This window comes from Salvelinus sp. IW2-2015, linkage group LG31, assembly GCF_002910315.2.
Source record: "Salvelinus sp. IW2-2015 linkage group LG31, ASM291031v2, whole genome shotgun sequence".
NCBI lineage: Eukaryota > Metazoa > Chordata > Actinopteri > Salmoniformes > Salmonidae > Salvelinus > Salvelinus sp. IW2-2015.
Window position 1 is genome coordinate 9,243,841 of NC_036870.1, and position 26,360 is coordinate 9,270,200.

Below are 26,360 nucleotides of genomic sequence, written 5' to 3' on the forward strand. Positions count from 1 at the left end.
GAAGCAAGTGCCTGCAGCAATGTTCCAACAACTAGTGGAAAGCCTTCCCAGAAGAGTGGAGGGTATTATCGCAGCAAAGGGGGGACAAACTCCATATTAATGKCCATAATTTTGTAATGAGATGTTCGACGAGCAGGTGTCCACATACTTTTGGTCATGTAGTGTATCTAGTCTAGAGACATTGGACCTCTAACCTACTTTTCTTTGTGTACCTACTCTTATCAAGGACTCTATTTTGCATATAGACACAGTTATTCATGAGTTCACCGACTTAGGGCTTTCTTGACCAAAACCGGTAATAGGGTTTCAGGGAGAAGACAATATACTTTATTCTTCTCCTGATGCAGAAATACCCATTTGGATCCCTTTTTGTCAATAAAACAATGTTAACTMTGAACTATGATTGAACTCAGCTTCAAATTGAGTTCAAAATACTACTTTAAATCTACATACTGGCACCGCAAAAGTATCTCTTTAGTCATATGCTAGACATTCAATAACTGTTTTTGATAGAATGAGTACCTATTTGATAACACCAAGAGGGAAAATAAATAAAAGACATGGACAGATTGGTCTAAATTCGCACTTTATTCCTAACACTTACTGTTTCATTTGTCCCCCTCCCCCCAAACAACAGGCACACCCATAGCGATGAGTAAGGGACAGGTTAACAGTTGGGAACAAAATCAAAAAACGGGTTACTAACTCAGAGAGAGACTTGAGGTAAAAGCAGGTTACTCACAAACAGAAATGAAATGGGTCATAACAGATACAAAGTTAGAGAGCAGTGTTTTAGTTATCATCAGCATCATCATAGTTATCATCATCATCAAACATTGTATTAAAGAGAACTTTTTGAGTTTTTACCATCAAAAAGAAAAATGGCAATTTTTTATGTGTAAAATAAAAAAGGTTGGTGGAGTTCTTTGGTTTTCACTATTGAGGTTTTCATTAGTAAAATCTTTCTTTGCCGTACTAATGAAATTACCTTTGGATTTAAGCTGTATTGTAGAAAAAAATATGTTTAAAAAATAAACAAAGAATAAGGGCCAAATTGACTGTTTGTTCTCTCTTTTACTATATCCAATTTGATTTGATGTGACGTTCAGACATATTTATGTTCTCAAGGCCAAAGAAATATCTTAGTTCATGGAGACCTATAAATTGAGGATATTCTTAATAAGCACATAAAACAAACATTCATAGCCACTTATAACTACAGTATAAAATGGTCACAATTCAAGGCGCATTGCTTCATAGCATTAAGTGCTCTTGAAGACAGTAGTATGTCTTTTGATATCAATGAAGGGTAATAAACACCATTATGTAGCATTTACAGTCTTTATGAAGACTCCTGAATGTTTATATACACATGGATTAACTGTGTGTGTGTGTGTGTGTTTTGTGTGTGTGTGGTCTCACTGTGTGGTTTGACTTTGGTATCATTCTCAGTCCACCACAGGAGAGCCCTACACAGGCACACATACTGTACAGTATTAGCATCATGTTAATATCCCACACACACCTTCTCAGAAGAAACATTGCCATAAACACCTCCAATACCCTCACAGCATTGTCAACAGAAATCAAAGACCCACTGAAGGAGAGAGYAGTGGTGCATCTACTTCTGAGGAGTGACCTATAAAACAGAGGAAACTGCTTACAAACGGTTGTTTTTTTGAACTGTTAAAAAAAAAAAGTGTTCTAAAGGCTTGTTCATCAAACTCAATAGCCAGGCCAGTTCTTGTACCCCTCTCCTGAGCCAAGACGACCATGGTCACATGTCTTATTAAAGCTTCTGTCTATTTGGTTTTTCATCAAAGAATATGAGGTATATATGACGTCGCCCTCACCTTGAAATGAAAGACGGGACCAGACAGCGAGAGAGACAGAGAGAGAGAGAGAGAGAGAGAGAAAGTGTGAACATCTAGAGGCATCTAGACGTGTCTGAACTCCTATTGGCACTCACAGGTGTAAGCAGAAAAGCAAAAGGAGAAATTTCAGGGGCCACTATAACTCTAAAATGTACCCATTTCATGGATCAGTTTGATAGTCTCTCTCTCTCCCTCTCCCTCTCTTACTCTCCGTTAGGTTAGGGCTTTAATCAGTTGACATGGGCTCTGAGATGACACCCACAGTCTTTACATTTGGTTTCAGTTTTRGTTTTAAAGCTCTGCCTTTTTCTTTGTGTTTTAAAGCATTTTGTCTTCTTGTCTTAATCTCAAGATCACCTCTCTCCAAAATAGAACCTCAAAGGTCCCAATCCAGAAATATAACAAATAAATTACATAAATGAATGAATCAATAAATAAACAGGTGAGAGTTCATAACGTACAAATCATTTGCAACGAAATGTATCCTCCCCCGAACATGAATAAATACACATCTTCAAACAAAGATCCCCAGAGAGATAGTTTAAAGCTTTTGGTCTAAAATCAAGTCATTATTATCATCAACATTTGTATAAAGGATCATTTCACAGCCTTTTATACATTAGCAATAAATAAGCAGTAGAACATATATATTTTTTCCTACAAAATCTATTGAAGCACTAACAGATAAATCCCCTCTAAAAGTGTCTGTCAACTGGTTTTCAGTTGATTTCCGCCCGCCCCTCCCCACAATATTATCATTGGTTGCCTTTAATATCTGCCTATATGTGCCRAAGTATGCCTCATTTCACGTGTGAAGTTCCATGCCTTTATCAAACACTATTCTGTGGTACACTAGACAGAACAGTGTGTACTGAATCTTTATGGGTTGGTTAATATGCAAGAGAATAACTCTTTCCACACACTCATTCGATCTCACTTTTCCTCTCCTGTCACATWCACACCATCCATATCTCACACACAGGTATACGCTCAATCATGTATGGAAGCATGCCTGAATGCACACGCTCGCACAGTACCTTTCTTGCTCTACCAGTCTTTCTATATATCTATCCAGAAAACCTAGCAAAAAACACAGTTATCCAACTGTTCCTCTCTGACAATTGTGCATTGGTTTGGTTGGTATTTGGTATGTCTGTGTGTCAAAAKGTTTCGCTTTTGGTATTCAGTTTTGGCTTTTTCACGACATTCTTGACCAAAGAAAAATTTGGAAGCTACATTTTCACAGTATTATTTCCAACCACCTAATGAAAAAAGCACAACAAYAAAAAGAACCCAGACAAGATATGAAAATAGGCAATAAATCACCCCGTCAAGTAGAAAGCAATGAGACAAAGTCATACAGCAATCMACAGACAGACCATGAAAAGCAAAAAATATATATTTTTAAATTCAGTTCAGCGAGGTCATTAGCTATTCCGTCCAGGAAAATGGTGAACAAAGGAGGTCACAAATGGAGGAGGGAGGAGAGAGTGAGAGGGAAGGCCTCTGTCTCCGACTGTGACATACAGACAGGGCTTGACCCCTCCCTCTCTCTTCCTCCTCCTCTTCCTCCTCTTTGTCTACAACGTGTTGTATTTGGTTTTTGGTTTCTTATCTGTTCAGTTTAGTTGCTCATACGGAGGTTTTGGTTAGGTTATTTTTTTGGTTTGGGTCCTCCGTTCCAGCTTTCTCCTCGGTTTTCCCCTGCAMTTTCCAACAGATCCTGTTTTTGCCTTTGACTTCTCTGTGTAGTCTTTTTGTTTTCTTGTCTTCTTTTTTTGGCCCTTTCACCCCATCTTTCGAGGCAAAGGAGAGGGACAGAAGGGATGGAGGGCAGGGGGTTGGGAGGGACGCTGTCACTTTTTTTTGGTGTGGAGTCGTCCTGTTATTGGGTGTTTGGTTTTTGACACTGCTGATGTTTCTGTCTGAACACTTGTTTCCCGGCTCTTCCGGCTGGGAGAAACAATGCTTTGGTATCCAAGAGTGACTGACTGGAAGTGAATGATATGAAGTTGGTGGAATTATATGGAAATTATATACACTACCATTCAAAAGTTTGAGGTCACTTAGAAATGTCCTTGTTTTTGAAAGAAAAGCGAATTATTTATCCATTAAATTAACATCAAATTGATCAGAAATAGTAGTACACAGTAGTATACAGCGTTGTACTAAATCTTCAGTTTCTTGGCAATTTCTCGCATGGAATAGCCTTCATTTCTCAGAACAAAAATAGACTGGTGAGTTTCAGAAGAAAGTGCTTTGTTTCTGGCCATTTTGAGTCTYTAATCGAACCCACAAATGCCGATGCGCCAGATACTCAACTAGTCTAAAGAAGGACAGTTTTATTGCTTCTTAAATCAAAACAACKGTTTTCAGCAGTGCTAACATAATTGCAAAAGGGTTTTCTAATGATCAATCAGCCTTTTAAAATGATAAACTTGGATTAGCTAACACAACGTGCCATTGGAACACTGGAGTGATGTTTGCTTATAATGGGCCTCTGTACGCCTAATGTAGATATTCCATTTAAATCAGCCGTTTCCAGCTACAATTAGTAATTTACAACATTAACAATGTCTACACTGTATTTCTGATCAATTTGATGTTATTGTAATGACCAAAATGTGCTTTTCTTTCAAAAACAAGGACATTTCTAAGTGACCCCAAACTTTTGAACGGTAGTGTATTTTTTAAAAACAGGCAAACAACTATAATGAAAGGCATAAAGGATTATTTTGGTTCAACATCTCGATACATTTTAGTGTAGTCTGGTGGTTGTGTGTGTGTGTGTGTGTGTGTGTGTGTGTGTGTGTGTGTGTGTGTGTGTGTGTGTGTGTGGTGTGTGTGTGTGTATGTGCTTGAAGCAACAGGCAGTAGAGTACATTTTGGTGTTCATATACAGTCAGGTCCATCATTATTGGCACCCTTGATAAAGGTATAAAAAAAACAGTATAAAATAAATTATAAAAATCTGAGATAATTGTTTGTTTTTTTTTAACCTGGAGAAATTATGTTATTTTACACTAATACAATTGCTCAGAGAAATATTTTTTTTTTAACAAGTAATACAAGAAAATCTAAAAAAAGTGGTCAGAATTAGTGGTCAGAATTATTGAATTATTGTTCAGAATTATTGTTTTTAATACTCTAGCACCCTCCCCTTGCGAGGATAACTACACTGAGCCTTCAAACAACAGGTTTTCAATGGGATTCAAGTCCGGAGACTGAGATGGCCATTGCAAAATSTTAATTTTGTGGTGAATTAACCATTTCTATGTGGATTTTGATTAGTGCTTGGGGTTATTGTCTTGCTGGAAGTTCCACACTCAGTTCCACAGAGGCAACCGGGTTTTCGGTTAAAATGCCCTGGTACTGGGTAAAGTTCATGATGCCATTGACCTTAAAACAAGGGCCCCAGGACCAGTGGAAGCAAAATAGCCCCATAACATCAAAGATCCACCACCATATTTTACCATTGGTATGAGGTACTTTTATGCATATGCTTCGGTTTTTCAACACCAAACCCACCACTGGTGTGCTTGGRCAAAGAGCTCTATGTTCAGATAACATGAAAATGGATCTCTTTGGCCACGCACACCAGTGGTGAYAAYGTTCCTCATACGGTAAAATAGGGTGGTGGATCATTGATGTTATGGATGTTACTATTCCAGCAAGACAATAACCCCAACCACTAATCAAAATCCATAAAGAAATGGTTAATTGACCACACATCAACATTTTGCTATGGCCATCTCAGTCTCCAGACTTGAACACCATTGAAAACCTGTGGTTTGAATTGAAGATGGAAGTCCATAAGCGCAGACAAAGGATATCAAGGATCTGGAGAGATTCTGTATGGAGAAATGGTCAAAGATCCCTCCCAACYTGTTCTCCAATATCATAAAACATTTTAGAAAAAGGCTCAGTGTCCTTATCATCACAAGGGGAGGATGCTGGAGTATTGAAAACAGGGGTGCCAATCATTTTGACCCCTATCTTTAAAAAAAAAAAAAGTTGTATTGCTAGTTAAACAGAAACTCTTTCTCTGAGCAATTATTCGTATAACATAATATAATTTCCCTTTTTTTTTGCATACAATGTAGCCCAGTATTTTAATAATTTATTTTATAGAGTCATTATTGCTCATCTTTATCAAGGGTGTCAATAATTTTTGACTCCACTATATAAAATAAGTTATGAAACAAAGGAGGCAATAATATCCAGYCTGTATCACAYCTGGCCGTTATTGGGAGTCCCATAGGGCGGCYCGCAATTGGCCAAGCGTCATCCGGGTTTGGTCGGGGTAGGACGTCATTGTAAATAAGATGTTGTTCTTAACTGACCAGCCTAGTTAAATAAAAATATCTCATCATATTAAACAAATATTGAAGATAATAACCTTAATGATGATGATGATAATTACGATGATCATTACAAAAATCAGAAATAAGAAAATAAACCACAAAATAAGTTGGAAAGTTACTAATTGTTATTAGTCTGAGGTGACTGCTAAATCCACAACACAGTTTAATACTGTAACTAGGTTGAAACTGTAGAGCCACTAGAGAGGTAGGTAGAGATATGTGGGAGGACTGACACTACTAAGATATCTATATCAAATCATTTGGTATGACATAACCCAAAGCTCAAATCATATAAAATACAAAAAATAAGRGTTGTAAAAGTGTTGAAAAAGTGTTGAAAACAAAACTTTAAAATAATATATTATGATGAAATGATACATGTTTTTGGCKTTGTTAAGTGTGGTTGATGTGCTGATCCTGGACAGATCAGAATCATAAGTCTTTTAAGTAAAGCTTTTCTCTCCGTTTTTTTGGTTTCAGTTTTTGGTATTTCGGTTTTGGAGATTTTGGCATGTTTGTCATTTTTGTCTTTGTGTGTTTTTCCCCTGTAGGTTTTCTTTATTTGGTTTTCTTTCCATCCATCTGCTGAAGCTTGTTGAAAGTATTTCTTTCTTTCCTTCTTTTCCTGTCCTTGCCACCCATCTCTCTCTGTCTTAGTTCAGTTCTCATCCCTGCCCTCTTTTTCATCAGGTTTTTCAGCTCATTTGTTCTTTTCCAGAGAAAGGAGTAAATGTACATTAGCATTCACTGCGTTCCACAATGCCACCTCTCCAACTGTATAGATATATATCTTTTTTGGTTTAAATCTCCACCGTTCTCCTGTTCTCTCCTCCTCTCCATTCTTCCTCGCTCTCTTCTTCCTCTCTTATTTTTTTGGCTTTGAAAGACTCCGGGAGAGAGAGCGGAGGCGACAAATGGAGGGAGAGAGAGATGGCTTTGGTTGAAAGGTGAGGTGTTTCTGTAAAGCTCAACTAAAACTCCTCCTCCTCCTTCCGATTGGATCCTTTGGGTTGTGTCGTCGTCACTCGGCCATGGCCCCGCCAAGCGGCGGCGGTGAGGCTTCGCTGAACGAGCCGAAGGAGGCGGMGCTGGAGCAGGGAGAGGCGGAGCAGGAGTCGACGTCCATGCCGCTGGCGCCGGGGGGTGGAGAGGCTCCCCTGGGACCGCCGACCAAACCCACACCGGCTTGGTGGGACGCCATAGGCAGGAGGGTGTGGCGGTTGAGGAATAGGGAGGGGCGAACCCCAGCCCCGCCCAGGATCATCTGACCTCCGGCCTCAAGACTGGAAATGGGCAGCTGCCCACCACTGGCAGCCAGAGCTGAACCATGATAGAGTTACAGGGGATGGGGTGAGAGAGGCAGGTGGAAGGATTGGTGGGGGAAGAGAAAGGTAGAGGAGAAAGAATAAGTGAATACACCTACCAGAGATACATCGGCATCGATTTGGGTGACACTGTAACTGATGACATGGTGAGATGAAGGATGGTGATGATGAAGGTGAGACATTGCAACAAATGAGAGAAAGTAGTATGAGTAGAGCAAGGAGAGCTTAGCCAGTCAGAGCTTACAGAAAAACGCCTGGCACATACACACAGACACACAGACACACASGACACTCCTATGAWCTACTTGGTGGTGATATGGATGGAATGGGATGGCGTGAAGACATGCAATTTCAAGTGATCTGAAATCGCATGTTGAAATGATGGCAAATGGAGGGACATCCTCTTTTCTGACTTGAGATCTGCACGCTTAACTCAAAATTGTATCCTATTGACACCAAGTCATGATTTACGCCAGGCAGTGTTGCGCGTGCTTATCAGAAGTCAGAATACCGTCCATAATCTGGATACACACCGATTTTGTCAGACAAACACACCTTGCATTGTGGCCAGGTGATTGCTGCTGACGAGAGCCTGGTTCATCCCTGTGCTTACTCCCATCATTGTGTTCCTGGAATATGTATGGATCCATATTCCCCCATGTGCACATACACACGCATTCACACATGCAGAGATAGAGAAAGGACCAAGAGGGTTAAGTGAAAGCTCATTAATCAAACACCCTCATGTTTTTCTATTAAGGATACACAACATGTTTTCAATTCKTGCATTGGCCTGGGTCTAACTCTGGGATGACTAGCACGTCCGTGCCTGCAGACAAATATTCATGTTTCTTCATATGTGTGAGAACTTTGAGATTTGCTGCTAAACAGGTGGGGTGACATGACATTCCCCATGTAGTCCCATACCATAAATTCCCAGCGAGTCAGTAAATATCACCTCATCCAGTCTCAAAGTTGACTTTATTGCGTACACAGTTTAGCAGATGCTGAGGATTCAGTGTTAGGAGTCAGTGTTCTATTGAGCAGTAGTCGTTGAGTGTGCAAGGGACAGAGAGAGGATAGAGTAGAAGTATAATTATATAATTAGGGGACACTAACCCAGCGAATATCAAAGTGTGTTTGAGAGAGAGAGAGAGAGAGAGAGAGAGAGAGAGAGAGAGAGAGAAAAGACACTCACCCAGCGTTCAGGCTGTGGGTACTGAGGGTGGGAGGAGCGGGGCTGGCTGTGCTGTGTGGAGGCGGAGTCCTAGAGGAGGGGGTGGAGCTGGTGGCTGCAGAGCCACAGGGGGTCAGAGGGCAGGTCACCAAGGGTAATGGACTGGTCACTGAGAAAGAAAGAGCAAACCATCAGTAGTAATATGAATGGTATACAGTACATTTGGTTACATTGCTAGGTTTTCCCAATGCCCATGGTACTGGGCATCTGCACTCGTCTCTATGTCTTAGTCCACTAAAGGGAATTTAGACCCCTGGCACTTATTGTCTAGCTTCACAAAAACACAAATGTATCCAAAAATCTATTTCCTCACCTGTTGTGCTGAGGCTGGTGGCAGCCTGGTGCAGCCCGTGACTGGACACCTGGAGGGAGAGGAACAGAAAGAAAGAAAGAAAGAAAGAAAGAAAGAAAGAAAGAAAGAAAGAAAGAAAGAAAGAAAGAAAGAAAGAAAGAAAGAAAGAAAGAAAGAAAGAAAGAGCGGTGGATAGGCCGTGAGGAGAAGAGAGACAGAAGAAACATGCTCTCATGGTGTAACTGTGATGACGTGTGGGTTGGTCTGTAACATTTGGCACCTCATACAACAGTGTAGCCATTTGCACGGTGCTGAGAGTGGAGCAGTGCAGGATGGGTTAGGCCACAGGGTCACACATGGGGTCATGCAGAGGGAGGGGGGCAAGTCCATAGATCCAGAGAGTCAAAGATCTATTCCTCTCATGATGCCTGACTTGTATCTAGACAGTTTGTTTCCAAACTTAGAAACAGGGAGGCAATGGACCAAAGGCCTGCCAATGAGAGGCATGGTGGGGAGAGTGGGGATGGGGTGAGTGCGGGGTCATACCATGTGCGGGCTGTAGCAGGGGGGTTTGTGCATCATGGAGGGGGACTGGCTGGGCAGGGGAGGGGTGGCACTGCAAGGGTTGATGCGCTTCTCTTTCTGGCGCCGGTTGCAGAACCAGACCCGAATCACCTCCTTCTCCATGTTGAGCTGCTGGCCCATCAGGAGAATCTCCTCTGAGTTAGGCTTCTGGTTCTGGAGGGAACACAGTCAAAAATCATGGTCAAGCATGTTGTCACAGGKCACAAACATTTTATATCGCATAAAGCTGACATGTTGTCAATGTTACATTCAACAGTTTCAGCAGTATTTAGAAAATACCAAGCAAGGGTAAATATTTATTTAAGTTTTAAATMAAATGTTCATCAAAAAGTGAAATAAACTTTCACGACAGAGTCGTTGGTTTATGTACTCCACTGTGAGTGCAGGGTAGGGAGTGGAATGTCATTTGAGTGTGTTCCCCAGTGGTCTGGTGTGGGACCTCTCTCTTTCTCACCAAGATGAAGTTGCGCTCTAAGGCCACGCGGACGTTGGTCTCAATGCTGGTGCGTTTCTTCCTGCGGCGCCCCGGCATGCCCTCAAATCCCATCATGGGGGAGGAGAGAGAGTTTGGGCTGGGAAGCATGCTGTCTATCGCCATGGTCTCCGCGTCGTTTAGCCACTTCTCAAGCAGAGGCTTGAGCTTGCACATGTTCTTAAAGCTCAGGTTTAGGGCCTCGAAGCGAGAGATGGTGGTCTGGCTGAAGTCATTCCCATACAGTTTCCCCATCGCCATGCCTACGTCACCCTGGGGGAACAGAGAATTTGTGTTAACCGGTCATCTTCATTTTGGCCTCTAGCTCCTCCTGTCCCCCCCCCCCCCCCCTCGCAAACACACATACACACACTCTGACCCACGCACACACACACACACACACACCCCCACACACACTCTGACCCATATGAGGTCTAGCTTGATCAAATTGCTTATGGCTCTCTTGCCCTTTATCACAACACATGCACGCATACAAACGTACCTGTGTGAAGCCCAGTTTGATGCGTCTCTGTTTGAAGGTGCGGGCGAACTGCTCCAGCTCCTCCAGGTCACTGGGCTCCTCGCCGTGAGGGCCAGAGGTCACCGAGGTCATGGGGGCTGCCGAGGCTCCGGAGGTCACCCCGCCGTCCCCGCTCTTGTCCCTCTGTAATGATGAGAGGCCGTCACCATGGCGACYCTACCGTACAGGAGACATAAACCCATATCATTCCTGCGGAATGGCGAAGGGGACTGGCACATTGACATTAGCAATGTTTAAACTGTGGATCAATTCAAACACACTCTGGGTTACTGGTTTGGTGTTTGATTAGATCAGCGTTTGGATCAATGCACCAGCACTGACTCCACAGAGCTCTTTGTTTTCTGCTTGTAGAGGCAGATCCCTACCCTACTTACAAATATGTAGTACAGTATGTTATAAAGTCCAGTCTCAACACACACACGGACACACACAGACACACACACACACATATTTGAGGTGGTTTTCAATAATACWATACCTGTGCTTGCAGTCCCAGCCTGGGTGGAGTAGTTAGAAGACTCCCCTGGCTTTGCTGATGCTGAGGTAGCGGAATTAAATTAGGTGTCGAGAGCAAACCTGAGGAACACAACGGAGAGGCCGTTAACACTATTAACACTATTAAAGTATTGTAATTATATGAACACTACTTTATTTTATTTTAACTGTATTGTTACGACTTTATTCTAACTTGTTTTAGAACTAAGCAGTTAGATCATAACGCCAAGCTCTACATGATGTTTTGTGCCAAGAGGAAGTGACAGTGTTGATGATGGTGGTTCCCACTTACTTAGTAGGTCCCACTTACCCTGCTGCCCCTGTTGTCCCTGGGCCTGAGGCAGGAGGAACTGAGGAGACTGCAGGTGGTGGCCGGGCATCAGGACTAACTGCTGCAACTGCAACAGCTGCTGGATATCCTACAGGAGGAAGAGAGAGAAAAGGGTCAACGAGTCATGTATGATTTCTGAACAGAGCACCATACACACAATACAATGCAAAGAAATGAGCAATACAATGCAAAGAAATGAGCAAAGAACCAAAATGTGCACAGCCCCAGCCTTCAAAGTAACATCACCTAAGAGTATATAGAGAAACACTTCTGACAGACAAGTGTTGGTTAGTGAGTTAGATTGGCTTAAAGCTGGTCATATCTGATCCGTGACTGGCCGCTCCTACCTGGGCGGTGAGCTGGATAGGCTGAGAGAGGGTGAGCTGGGGCGGGGCTTGCTCCTGTTTGGTCAGCTGTTGTTGCTGCTGCTGCTGATTGGCTTGGGCGGCTGCGTGGGCGGCATGAGCAGCGTGAGCCGCGTTGGACTGCTGCACGGCGGCGGCCAGGAGCTGAGCCTGGGCCTGCTGAAGCAACAGCTGCTGCTGCGCAGGCAAGAGGGCAGCCAGCTGAGGAAGAGGCGGGAAGAAGAGGTGGTGGAGGAGAGGGTAGGGTTTGCCCAAAGAGAGGAGGGGGAAAAGCAGAAGAGATAGAGAAAAAGAAGTGTCACCCAGCGTTTGAGCAGGCAGTAAGAGGCAGAGATGGGATCAATTCCATTTTAATTCAGTCAATTCAGGAATGAGGAAGATTTGAATTTCCGTTTACTTCCTTAATTGACAGAATTGAGTGAAAAAATGGAATTCACTCCAACCTTGGTAAGATGCAGAAGCAAGCGAAGCAGAAAATGCTTAATGTCCATCACCCTAACCGCCTACACACTACATCTGTGCCAGTGCTTACCCCTGCCAGCTGACTCCCTGCCAACATGAGTTGTGTGTGAGGGTGAGGCGTCTGCTGCTGGSAAGGAGGCGGCACATGGGTGGAGATCATCTCAGGTACTGCCTCACCTTTACTCTGCAGGGTGAATAATATCAAAACATTGAATAAGGTTAAACCTCAAAAGAATAATCATAAAAATGTTTTTGGGCATCTGGTACACAGGCCTCATTTTAGTTGCCAAAATGGGTCCCTTAAATGGACAGAGATACGGTCCAGAAATGACCTGATTGGAGCAAAAACATATATTTAGCCTAAAACTAAGGATTTGTGTGGTTTCTTGAGATAAAACATGTATTAATATTGGAGTACCATCTATATATGAACCACACAGCTAACATTCAAGCTCAAATTTGACGTATACAGTGCATTCGGAAAGTATTCAGGCCCCTTGAGTTTTTCCACATTTTGTTACGTTACAGCCTTATTCTAAAATTGATCAATCTACACACAATACCCCATAATGACAAAGCAAAAACTGMTTTTTAGAAATTGTTGCAAATTTATTAAAAATAAAAAAAACGGACATTTTACATTTACATAAGTATTCAGACCCTTTACTCAGTACTTTGATGAAGCACCTTTGGCAGCGATTACAGCCTCGAGTCTTCTTGGGTATGACGCTACAAGCCTGGTACACCTGTATTTGGGGAGTTTCTCCCATTCTTCTCTGGAAGAAAAAGAATAGTGGCCGTGGAAGAACTGGGACATTTTCAGCTTCCAGGAATAGTGTACAGATCCTTGTGACATGGGGCCGTGCATTATCATGCTGAAACATGAGGTGATGGCGGTGGATGAATGGCACGACAATGGGCCTCAGGATCTCATCACGGTATCTCTGTGCATTCAAATTGCCATCGATAAAATGCAATTTTGCTCGTTGTCCGTAGCTTATGCCTGCACATACCATAACCCCACCGCCACAATGGGGCACTCTGTTCACAACATTGACATCAGCAAAACYCTCGCCCACACGACGCCATACACGTCGCCATACACGTGGTCTGCGSTTGTGAGGCTGGATGGATGTACTGCCAAGTTCTCTGAAACAAGGTTGGAGGTGGCTTATGGTAGAGAAATGAACATAAAATTTCCTGGCAACAGCTCTGGTGGCCATTCCTGCAGTCAGCATGGCAATTCCACTCTCCCTCAACACTTGAGACATCTGTGGCATTGTGTTGTGTGACAAAACTGCACATTTCAGAGTGGCCTTTTATTTCCCCCAGCACCAGCTTCTTGATAATGCACACCTGTCAGGTGGATGGATTATCTTGGCAAAGTAAAAATGCGCACTAAAATTAACACCTGCCAAATGCGGGTAGATTTAGGTATTAGCGGGTAAGAATGTCTATTTCACCAGCCACGTTGGCAGGTGGTCAATTTTCAGGYCTCTACAGTGCAAGCATTACATTTGAAATTGTGAATAATGTTTTGTGTCAAAAGTCAAGTATTAGCATATGTGRGAAGCTGTTTACAAAGTATTTCTGCTGTTTTGTTTCATAGCTYCTAATCGCACAAAGAAATACAAATCCTAGATCCCACCTCGCGCAGCAACAGCTTTGTGCACTGTGAGTGAAGAGCTGATAGAATCCATTTTGGAGGAGCTTGCACAAGCATAATAGTTGGTCTAATTTACTCAAGTCAGCAAAGTCCTCTGGTTTCTTGGCTTATTACATTMTTTTGTTCATAAGCTTGGTTGTTTTTCAAATGTTAGTTTGAATCTTCTGCTTCAACTGAAAGTGAAGAGAAGCGGTCTACTACTAGTCACATCCCAAATCTCACACACACACACACACACACACACACATACAGACTCGAGTGGCCCCATTACCACGGTAACCTCCCTCCTTAAATGGGCAGCTGAATTTTTTTAATAATCTGATATTTGGGGTAAAAGACACAGGTCACAAAACATGTATTAAATTGAGCAAAATACCACATTACCTCTTAATAATACATTTCTTGATTTAGAAACATTACAAAGCATGGTCATCAGTTTTTTTAATATAATTATGGCAAAAATATATTTGGGCTGGTAAAAAAATCTGAGGGGCTGGTAGTTTTTTTCCATCTACATGACACAGTGGCAGTGAATTTTAGGCCCTGATGTTGCATTTATATTTTTGTTTAGTGGATATGTGACTCGTTTCAGGAAACTAGGCATAGGTCGCGCTTCACTACTTCACAGGAGAGGCATTTGAACGTAAACATGTATTTATTTTTTATTATGCTTCTGTCTATAACATGAGCTGCTTAGTATGTGTAGGTWATCCTTTCTAACACAGATTTTTTTGAAAGATATCACAAAGAACTGCAAATGTGTTGCTAATGCTCTCCACTTTCTGGAGGACCCAGTTTTGAAATCAGTGGAATGTCCAGTGGAAGCAGAGTATGATAGCTAAGGAGATGGAGAGAATTCTGGCGTTTGATTGCAAATATGCAGGGGGAGTCGAAAAGAGAACACACATAAAGCTGTTGAATAAAACATCTGTCTCCGGATCACATCTTCAAACTAAGGGCAACCATGGCATCCATGCCAGAAAGAGAGAAGCGTTCATCTATGTATACAGCTTTTTTTTACACCTTTTGTATCCTGTGCATGTGACAAATAAACTTGGATTTTATTTGATATATTGCATGTTTACCAGAGARGGTAATGTGAAGAACAACATGACCTGCACCAAAGTCAAATTAGGATATAACGTTAGGTCAACAAGACAGTGTCTAAGTAATAAAATTATCCCGTAGAATGTCCTGCTTTTATTTCATCACACTCACAACCCAAGCTATTTTCTGTAATTAGCTCGSCATTAACTATTAAATAATGATCTTGTTGTGAGTTTATTTTCCTGTAATAATTAATACAAATGAGCTAGTTAAGACGTTGTCAGCTATATGATATGGTCATTATTTGAACTGGCTAGCCAGCTAACTTAACGTTAGAAAAGCTAGCTAGCTAGCTAACAAGCTATAAATGAACCAAAACATTATTTTGAAAGGTGATTTTGGTTTGCTAGATTGACATAAAGATACAAAATTATTTTTTAAACGGATGGGTTTAGTGGGTTAAAATACAATAGTTAGGCTATTGCAGCCTGTCGTTTTGTSTTTATACTTTTTCAAAATGTCAACGACAAGTTTGATGTCGGACGACAATAGAATGTTCATGATGTCACTGTGACAACTGTCTACAGACATGTCGATAGATGTAGTATAAACCAGCCTTTAGTCTTGAAATATTTGGTTGTTTAGTACACTACCAACCATACTCTCTCAGCACATGGCCTCACTCAGCACATGGCCTCACATGTGAATCCTTAAAGAGATGGGTGGAGCTAAGGCTTAAGAGGGTGTGAACGATGCTGAATGGGTGTAGACAAAGAAGAGCTCGCCAGTAAGTGTACCAAAACATTCTAGGTCCATTTTCTCAAAGGTGGGGTTACAAGTTTATCAACTTCCAAAGCATAATTACTAGGGATGCACGATATATCGGCAAACATATCGGAATCGATATGTCTAGTTTAGTTTAACGCCAATGTTAAAAACCGGTGTCAAAGTTACAGCGCATACCTATATAACGTAGGTACATGACGTAATAACGCCACATAAAATTTTGCGCTACACGTGCAACAGCATTCCTAACCTAGCCCACACAATGTCTGCTGTGTGGATCGAGCKGTCAACAAGTCGAGCAGTCATTTGAAAGAGTAAGYACATTTCAGCGAGACAACTCAAAGGCGAAATCCGTTAAAGCCAAGATATTGGAATCCATTGCCCTTGACAATCAACCGTTCTCTGTCGTGGGTTATGTTGGCTTTCGCCGACTGGTCGAGCACCAGTACACACTACCAAGTGCGCAACCGGAGTTACACAGTAATAGCGTCACTGCTATTAGCTTCACGACATACATACTATGGAACGCCGTTTAGGTCTTTGCGTGTCAAAAAAGATACAGTAGCACTGTCAAAGCTGTACAAAACAATGTCTTTACAATACTGCGTTGGTAATAAAGCATAATTTGTTCGACAGCAACTTCTGGGATAGCTAGCTTTAGCTTTGTACCTAGCTAGCACCAATACAACCAGCCTGAAAACAATGACCAGTAGAAACTGCAGTCATTTTCATTATTCTTAGCAATGATTTAGSAATCCTTGTGAGTAAGTATTAGCTAMGTTGCCACTTGTTGTTCACCTATTGAAATGAACTTCAGTTCATGAAAATAAATAGCTAGCCAGCTACTTAACCCTGTTGCCCAAAGCTAAAGTTATAAGCAGCRAGCTAGCTTCATCTGGCTAGTGACACTCGGCCGGACCGGGTTATGTGTTGTGAAGCTAGCCACAATAAGGATTAGGCATAATAGTGGAATTTGCYGATTTGCTGTCAATGACGTAWGTCATTGACAGTGATGCAAATGAATATAAATAGTAGAATTATGKCATACTTTTATTTTGAAGGCTACCCGCAAAGTCCACTATTGTGGCTAATCTTTATTGTGGCCAGCTTCACGTAGATGGGTCCGACAACCATTAATCAAATAAGAACTGTCTTATAAATTTGTGTTATTTTAGATGAGGACACCTAGCTATATAGTGTTATTTAACGTGCATATTTTTTGACACGCAAAGACCCAAACGGCATTCCATAGAAATCCTGGTTGAGAATGAAACGGCAGAACAAATGGCAGAACAACGAAACAGCACAGCAAGTAAGTGAAAGAAATAGGTTTTGATTATGTTTGACTGGTAATGGGGACATACGTAATGCCAACAAAATAACTTTTTGGTCAGTGTGATGTGTGTGTGTGTGTAACCTTTATTTAACTAGGCAAGTCAGTTAAGAACAAATTCTATTTACAATGACGGCCTACACCAGCTAAACCCGGACGATGCTGGGCCAATTGTGCGCCGCCCTATGGGACTCCCAATCACGTCCGGATGTGATACAGCCTGGATTAGAACCAGGGACTGTAGTGACGCCTCTTGCACGGAGATCCAGTGCCTTAGACCGCTGCATCCATGTGGTGTGTTAACTATTTAACTGTACTAGAATTCTTAAAAGGCTGCACATTTTTTATATRGGTTATCGGTATCGGTTATTTTTCGCAAGGAAAATATTGGATATRGGTATTGGCCAAAAATGTCATATCGGTGCATCACTAATAATTACTTTCCCATTGTTCCTCAACTGTAGTGTATGATATACCATTGTCTAGCTCTGAGTCTCTACTTTTATCCAATGTAAAAAACACAATTTCAAATTTTGCTACATAAGACCTAATCAAGCCAGTCGGTCACATAAACAGTGCCGTCGGAAAGTATTCAGACCCCTTGACTTTTTGCACATTTTATTAGGTTACAGCCTTATTCTAAAATWGATTTTTTTCTCTCGCAAAAACAGTTAWATATATTTTTTTTTTGCTGATCTCTTAAAAATAAAAAACAGAAATATCACATTTACATTAGTATTCACACCCTTTACTCAGTACTTTGTTGAAGCACCTTTGGCAGCGATTACAGCCTTGAGTCTTCTTGGGTATGACAGTAAAAAGCTCGGCACACCTGTATTTGGGGAGTTTCTCCAATTCTTCTCTGCAGATCCTCTCAAGCTCTGTCTGGTTGGATGGGGAGCGTTGCTGCACATCTCATTTCAGGTCTCTCCAGAGATGTTCGATCGGGTTCAAGTCCGGGCTCTGGCTGGGCCACTCAAGGACATTCAGAGACTTGTCCTGAAGCCACTCCTGCATTGTCTTGGCTGTGTGCTTAGGGACATTGTCCTGTTGGAAGGCGAACCTTCGCCCCAGTCTGAGGTCCTGAGCGCTCTGGTGCAGGTTTTCATCAAGGATCTCTCTGTACTTTGCTCAGTTCATCTTTCCCTCAATCCTGACTAGTCTCCCAGTCCCTGCCGCTGAAAAACATCCCCACAGCATGATGCTGTCACCACCATGCTTCACCGTAGGGATGGTGCCAGGTTTCTTCTAGACATGACGCTTGGCATTCAGGCCAAAGAGTTCAATCTTGGTTTCATCAGACCAGAGAATCTTGTTTATCATGGTCTGAGAGTCTTTAGGTGCCTTTTGGTAAACTCCAAGTGGGCTGAAATGTGCCTTTTACTGAGGGGCGGCAGGTATCCTAGTGGTTAGAGCATTGGGCCAGTAACCAAAAGGTTGCTGGATCGAATCCCCAAGCTGACAAGGTAAACATGTGTTGTTCTGCCCCTGAACAAGGCAGTTCRCCGGTAGGRTGTCATTATAAATAAGAATTTGTTCTTAACMGACTTGCCTAGTTAAATAAAGGTTAAAAAAAAGGCCTGATTGGTGGAGTGCTGCAGAGATGGTTGTTGTTCAGGAAGGTTATCCTATTGTTGCGTTTATAGTTTTGTTCAGTATTTATGAATTTTATCAGCATTTTAGCCCTATTGGGGGCCACAACATACAGTACAAAATATATTACCATGCATAAAATGTTSAGCTCTGTTGTCTAAATAATTTTAGAATATTCCAAGTTGGCTGAGGATTTCTGACCTGAGGAAGGTCCTATCCAGCCCATCACTCTCTTTTTTTCCTCGATCTCCCTCAATMTCTATACATCAATGTCCATAGTCTGTCTTTCTGAAGAGAAAGGAAAAGCTAATTCCCCCCCTCTTCTGCAGCATGTCTTTATAAAGTGGGCTGTGCAAACACACACACACACCGTCTCTCTCGCATGTGAGTGCACTAATTCACTCACRTTGATGCTGCTCAAGGTAGGAGAAAGACTGAAGGGACTCGTTTTCATTGGCTGAACCTGTGATGAGACGAATGGTAACAATAAAATCCATTCAGACACAGATATTTAAATCTATTCAACTGCGAAGCCATAAACAGAGGTGCCATTACAGATTGACAGAAAACCTTAATAAAACTCATCAATTGAATCCACGTGTMTCCTAATCATTTTCATTTTTACATTAATTTAAACCCAACCAAAAAAGTACAGCAGTAGGACCTCAGGACAATTTTGTGAATTGAGGTGGTTCTGAACACTGAAATGTCTATAACACTTTGAAATTCACCTAAAAACAGCATCAAACCTTTATACAAAATTATGATTGCGTATATTTAGAAAAAATAATTTTGCCAGATACTGTAAATATCTGATATGTTTTTACCAAATCTAAGCAACATTTCTGTTTGTCTGTAGCCTAAGATGTTTTTTTTTGCATTTATGTCCCGGTTTAATATTGCCCGTTGGGTTGACCGGTTAGTCCTTAACTTTGAGGTTTGGATCTTTGAGGTTCTACTATATGCACAGATAATCTTATTACAACCTTAGAGCAAACGACAGCAATACATAAAAAACACAAATAACAATAAATCAACAACAACAAACATAATTTTACAATTACTTAAATTGAAATGACAGACCTGATCATTGGCATCAGGACTGTTCCTCTCGGAGTCTGTAAGATAAAAAAGAGGGTGAGAAAGACATAAAGACGGGTGAGAAAGAGAGAGGAGAAAAGTATAAAGTGGAATTCTAATAACCTCATCATGATCTACTGTAAATACCTCAGGCTGTAGCAAAACCTTAAACAGGTTACTTCAAATGTCAATTACTAATATTCCGCAGCCCAAGCTATCAGCTAAATCTAGTTAAACACATAGGTGTGTGACAACATGACTCTGAGCAGTGACTTATTTGGCGGTTTAGTGTCACGTGCATAAGTCATACAAACAGGCTGACTAAAACATTCTCACTTTCTGTTTGGAAAATGTGAGAAACGTGACCAAAGGAGAAGATTTGAGGTCTCTTATTGTGGATGTGTTGTGTCATAGAGCGGCAGGTAGCCTAGCAGTTAAGAGCGTTGGGCCAGTATCTGAAAGGTCACTYGTTTGAATCCCTAACTAGGTGAAACATCTGTCAATGTGCCCTTGAGCAAGGCARTTAACCATAATTGCTGCTGTAAGTCGCTCTGGATAACAGCGCCTGCTAAATGATTAAAATGTAAATACATCCAAAAACAACACACCAGATTAGCCCACTCTCCCCAATCAATACCACAACATAAACAGATGTAGACACACACACAACATCCTTTCATTCAAACATGAAATAGGCCTAATGATGGCACATGATGATAACTGATATCAAAGCAACACATAATGCAGTCTCAAAATGGTTACCTGTGCTCTCCCCTGGAAAGTCTGCCCCAGGCTTCTCATCCTCTGCTGGTTTTGACATCCTGATATCTGCAGGGGAGAGAAGGAAGCAGGTTAAATATAACATGTTTCCAACTGACAAACATCCCCAGCCCGCCCAGCGTATATGGAGGGATGAGGATGAGAGATTCACAGGGAGAAAAGCTCCCTCACCCTTTCTTCCCCTGCCCTCCATCTCCAATCTCCTTGGCTCGCACAGTGGCTTCCCAGCTTTATGAGTGTCACAGGAACATGTTCAATGTTATGCCGTAACGCATGCTATGCACACAAGGCTTGAGAGAGAGGCCACACACTATATTTCCATCAGGCTGGCTTAATGAACGCAAGTGAAATGGTTATGAAACCTGGCGGCACAGATCATGTCTTTTCAAATCTCCCCACCATAAATCCAACTAATCTATTTGTAATAAAGTCAGCGTTGGTAAAGGAATGTGATTTTCTGGAGGGGAAATTGCAGCATGAATAACACAGTCATATGTTTTTACAGAATCGTAAAAAATAAACAATTTCACGTCAAACATAAATGTGAAAGTGGTAGTCAAGATTTCCAAATACATACTGTATAAATACATGCACAATACAAATTATAATAATACATATTTCACATAATTGGAGATAAGAGGAAAACTGTAACCCATTTCATATAGGCTAAGTCTATATTTTTGGGAATCTGTGTCAAAAACCTCGAGAATTTAATTGCATAACGTTAACGTTAGGCCTAGACAAATGATTACAACCGGTAAGTTTTCTACAATAGATTAGAAATTCAAATGTAAGTGAATTTATTTATGCACACGTTTTTGACAGAAATGTMTTATGCTCCAAATATAGCCTTTTTTTAATCAAAACTATTTTCATAATCTGTCTTGAATACTAATTTTTYAAAAGGTTCATTTTGACCTACAATGAATGACAAAAATAATGATGTATGATGGAGCTCATGCCATTTAACAAGCTAATAGGCTAAGCTATTTACATGCATGTCTTATACGATTTTGTAATAGTCTAKAGTTGTTTTAATTGCAGTATATTARCTGCAATAATTATATTTCAAATAATAATACATTTTAGGCCTTATGAACCTGAGATGAACGGCGTGTCATGAAAAACAACTCCGACATTTTCCATTCGATGTGTTTACCTCTAATCTAAATATTCACATTTGAATAGATACACGTTTAGCCTAGCTGTTACGAAAGCCTAAAAACGTCACATTTTCAAACAATGATATAATTTAAGAGTTACCTGGGTTATCGACATTCGTGAGAAAATACAAATATCTATCGAAAGCTTTGGTTTTGGCGGTGTCCTTCCTACTATCACGCTATGMTTGCATATTTGCGCGTGACTAATTGTGCATACCTGCAGATTTCCTCAAGAGCAATGATTATTTTCGCGCCATTTATTGGGCCAATCAATGTGCCTAAATAGTTTGCGAAAGGATAAAGTGAGCGCACTGTTTTATTACATTAGTGACCAACAAAGCCTACTTGAAGACGAGATCAAATAGACTGTCGACAGTAATAAGTCTCTATGCATATAAACGAAACTTTGAGGATCTTCCACCCACCCTTTCAGTCTCTATAGGTCTACCGTTTCTATGAGCTATTCTTGGATGCCTAAATTCTTCCACCTTCAACACTGACACCATGGTGAGTCACTGGTTTAGCTTTGTTACAATTCTAATGGCTCTAATTATAGACTAATAGGCCTATAATTATATGCAGCAAATGTTGAGCCTGCTTCCTCTGAGGGAAAACAGCCAAACTGCAAAGAATTCCAAATTTTCCAATAGCCTAGCATAAATCTGACCTCTCTGGTTCCTCTCCATTGTTAACGTGAAAGACACGCAATTTATGGCAGTTGGGAAAATAGAAGATTTTTTTACATGGACAACACCAAAATCAATAAGTCAGTAGCCTACTTATCTTGTGTTATTCCTCCCCTATGTGTAAGGGAAAGGCAGGCAATAGGCCTACTGTATAGCTGACTGCGTGTTAACAGCTCATTTACATTTTCGGGAAAGTGATCATAATCTTCGGACAAGCAAAACATAGTCTAACTTGTGCTTTCTGACCTTAATGTCAATCCCTGCCTCTGTCCTGTGATTCATTTTTATGGAATAGCCTACTACTTTACACACTTGACTATCCATCACAGTCTTCATATTGCATTGCCTCCCATCCCAGAAGAGAGAGGAGTCTTATAGAATAAACACAAAGACATGCAAATCACAACCGCCTAGAAGGTTATACACTAGAAGTAGCGGTAAAATGTTACCCTGGTAGCCTGGCATGAGCTTATACTATACGCGCGCGCACGCGCACACACACACGTTGGTCTCTTCGGAGAGATGCTGACATTTCATTATGACCGGCAGAGCTCGTTTTGATGTACATAATTAGCAACATTGAATAGTAAACGTTCGCGGATCGCCTAGGCTGTCTTGACTAGAGAACTTGTAGACGGAAATCTTGATTTCACATTTGACATAATCAAGATACCCGACGCAGATGTTATGACTGACACATGGATGAGAAAATACAAATAAATATCGGAAGATTTGGTTTGGCAAGTGTCCTTCCTACTATCAAGCTATGTGTGCATATTTGCGCGTGACTAATTGTGCATACCTGCAGATTTCTCAAGAGCAATGATTCATTTCGAGCCATTTATTGGACCAATCAATGTGCTATATATAGTTTGCAAAATAATAAAGTGAACGCACTGTTGTTATAACATAGTGACAACAAAGCCTACTTGAAGACTAGGTCAAATAGTTGTCGAAAGTAATAAGCCTCTATGCATGATGAGCGAAACTCTGAGCATCTACACCCACTTTTTTCCAGCATCCATAGGCTTACCATTTCAGTTAGCTATTTTTGGATGCCTAAATCTTTCCACCTTCAACACTGACCCATGGTTGAGTCACCTGGTTTAAATTTGTTACAATTAGAATGGCTCTAATTATAGACTAATAGGCGCTATAATGTATATGCCGCGAAAGTTGATGCCTGCTGCTCTGAGAGAAAACAATCAAACTGCAAAAGAATTATAATTAGCCTACCCTAAAACGGATCTCTCTGGTTCCTCCCCCATTGTATTAACGTGAAAGACAGGCTAATTTTAGGCAATTTATGGCAGGTGGGCAAATTGAGCCTGCTCTGAATTTTTTTTACTGACAACAACCAAAATCAATAAGTCAGTAGCCTACTTATCTTTGTTATTCTCCCCTATGTGTACAGGGAAAAGGCAGGCAATAGTAGCCTACGGTATAGGTGACTGCGTGTTAACAGCTCTTTACATTTTCGGGAAAGTGATCATAATCTTCGGACAAGCAAAACAATGTCCTAACTTGTGTCTTTCTGCCTAAATGTCAATCCTGCCTTGTCCTGTGATATTTGTGATGGAATATGGCCTACTACTTCACACCATCTTGACTATCCATCACTAGTCTTCATATTGCATTGCCTCCATCCCCAGAAAGAGAGAGGGTCTTATAGAATAACACAAAGACATGCAAATACAAACCGCCAAATACACACCGCCTAACAATGGTTATACACTAGAAGTAGCGGTAAAATGTTACCCTGGTAGCCTGGGCATGAGCTTATACTATACGCGCGCAAGCGCGCACACACACACGTTGGTCCTTCTCGGGAGAGATGYCCTGACATTTCATTATGACCGGCAGAGCTCGTTTTGATGTTCACTAATTAGCAGTGCTTGTTACTGACGGCAACGCTAATTAACCCCCAAAGCCTCCACCCCATGAGAGACCATTAACCAGTAATGGGTACAAGACGAAGAGCGGAGTACTTACCTGCGAATCAGACATTATTGTTCACCATAGCCACCATCTTACAGCAAGAAAGTCATTCTTCAGTACTGACCTTACTGCCTTTTCCCCTCTTTTTATTGTCTTTCTTTCCACATTCGCGCTTTCACACAAGGCCTAAGATGTAGTAGATATGAAAATAGCTATAGCTGAGCCTGAATGGTACAATTWGAGAAATCATAAATCATAAATGTTAATATTAGGCCTCTTATGGTTCAGGGTTGAGCTCTGTTCTACTTTGCTAATATGTGAGTTTAAAGAGATGGTGATGATGAACACTACCTTATCACCTCACTCTTAATCCTTCCTCCTCCCACTACGACTCTTTCACCGTCCCCCTCTACACCCCCATCCTCCTCCCGCCACATCCTGTAAACATATGTAGTGCATGAGCGAAGGAAAGAACACTAGAAAGAGAGGTGGATATTGGTAAAAATAAGAGTGGGAGGAGTGGAGTGTGTGTGGGGACAAGAGAGAGATCTGTTTTCGCTTTGTCATTATTGGGTATTGTGTGTAGAATGATGAGGGAAACATGTATTAATCAATTTTAGAATAAGGCTGTAACGTATCAAAATATGGAAAAAGTCAAGGGGTCTGAATGCTTTCCAAATGCACTGTATACATGATTTGGTTTTACTTCCAACACAAATTGATGTCAAATTGATACAGTGTTCAGCAGTTTCCAGCAGTTCTGGTCTCCGAATGAAGGCGTGGATTTCATATCCTAACTTCTGACACATGTTTCTGGCTACTGAGTGGCGCAGCAGTCTAAGGCACTGCATCTCAGTGCTAGAGGTGTACTACAGACCCTGGTTCGATCTACAGGCTGTTATCACAACCGGCCGTGATTGAGTCCCACAGGGGCGGCACAATTGGCAGCATACCGGGAGGGTTTGGCCCGGGTAGGCCGTCATTGTAAATAGAATTTTCTTTAACTGACTTGCCTGGTGTAATAAAGGTTAAATAAAATAAGCAAAATGATGCAAACTATATACACTACGGTAAAAGTTTTAGAACACTACTCATTCAGGGTTTTTCTTTATTTTTTATTATTTACATTGTAGAATAATATTGAAGACATCAAAAACTATGAATAACACATATGGATCAATGTGTAACAAATAGTGGTTAAACAAATCTAAAATATACTTTTATATTTGAGATTCTTTAAAATAGCCACCGCTTTGCCTTGATGAAGCTTTTTCACATCTTCGGCATTTCTCTCAACCAGCTTTCACGAGGTAAGTCACATGGAATGCAGGTGTGGCCTTCTTAAAAGTAGTTAATTTGTGGAAATTTCTTTTTTAATGTTTGAGACAATCAGTTGTGTTGTGACAAGTTTAGGGGGTATACAAAGATAAGCCTATTTGTTAAATACCAAGTCCATATTAATGACGAGACCGCTAAATAAGCAAGGAGAAACGACAGTCGCATCATTACTTTTAAGAAATGAAAGGTCAGTCAGTATCGAAAAGTTCATAGAACTTCTGAAAGTTTGTTAAGTGCAGTCGCAAAACCATGAAGCACTATGATGAAACTGTCTCTCATGAGGACCGCCACAGGAATGGGAGACCCAGAGTTAACTCTGCTGCAGAGGATAAGTTCATTAAAGTTACCAGCCTCAGAAATTGCAGCCCAAATAAATGCTTCACAGAGTTCAGGTAACAGACACATCTCACATTCAACTGTTCAGAGGAGACTGTGTGAATCAGGCCTTCATGGTCGAAATTCTGCAAGAAACCACTACTAAAGGACACCAATAAGAATAAGAGACTTGCTTGGGCCAAGAAACACGCGCAATGGACATTAAGACACCAGTGGGAAATCTGTCCTTTGGCCTGGAGTCCCAAATGGAGATTTTTTGGTTCCAACCGCT

The 26,360-nt window shown here is 41.2% G+C and overlaps 1 protein-coding gene across 4 annotated transcripts in view; it reads right to left on the reverse strand.

The window, feature by feature from the left end:
* Positions 1–569: 569 nt before the first annotated feature.
* LOC111955662 (POU domain, class 2, transcription factor 2-like) overlaps positions 570–26,360 on the reverse strand; it is a 78,923-nt gene continuing 53,132 nt past the window's right edge. Inside the window, exons 2-15 of one of the 4 annotated variants that reach the window (XM_070436335.1) lie at positions 20,611–20,676; positions 19,852–19,886; positions 19,175–19,231; positions 12,414–12,527; positions 11,864–12,082; positions 11,496–11,604; positions 11,169–11,266; positions 10,652–10,813; positions 10,132–10,422; positions 9,639–9,830; positions 9,114–9,162; positions 8,762–8,909; positions 8,119–8,192; positions 570–7,558 (exon numbers count right to left, since the gene is read on the reverse strand). In XM_070436335.1, coding sequence (XP_070292436.1) covers positions 7,260–7,558; positions 8,119–8,192; positions 8,762–8,909; positions 9,114–9,162; positions 9,639–9,830; positions 10,132–10,422; positions 10,652–10,813; positions 11,169–11,266; positions 11,496–11,604; positions 11,864–12,082; positions 12,414–12,527; positions 19,175–19,231; positions 19,852–19,886; positions 20,611–20,676 — 1,913 coding nt within the window. In that variant the 3' untranslated portion in view covers positions 570–7,259. Of the gene's footprint in view, positions 7,559–8,118; positions 8,193–8,761; positions 8,910–9,113; positions 9,163–9,638; positions 9,831–10,131; positions 10,423–10,651; positions 10,847–11,168; positions 11,267–11,477; positions 11,605–11,863; positions 12,083–12,413; positions 12,528–19,174; positions 19,232–19,851; positions 19,887–20,610; positions 20,677–26,360 lie in introns of all 4 variants that reach the window. The other 3 variants (XM_023975907.2, XM_023975908.2, XM_023975906.2) reach the window with 3 other exon arrangements.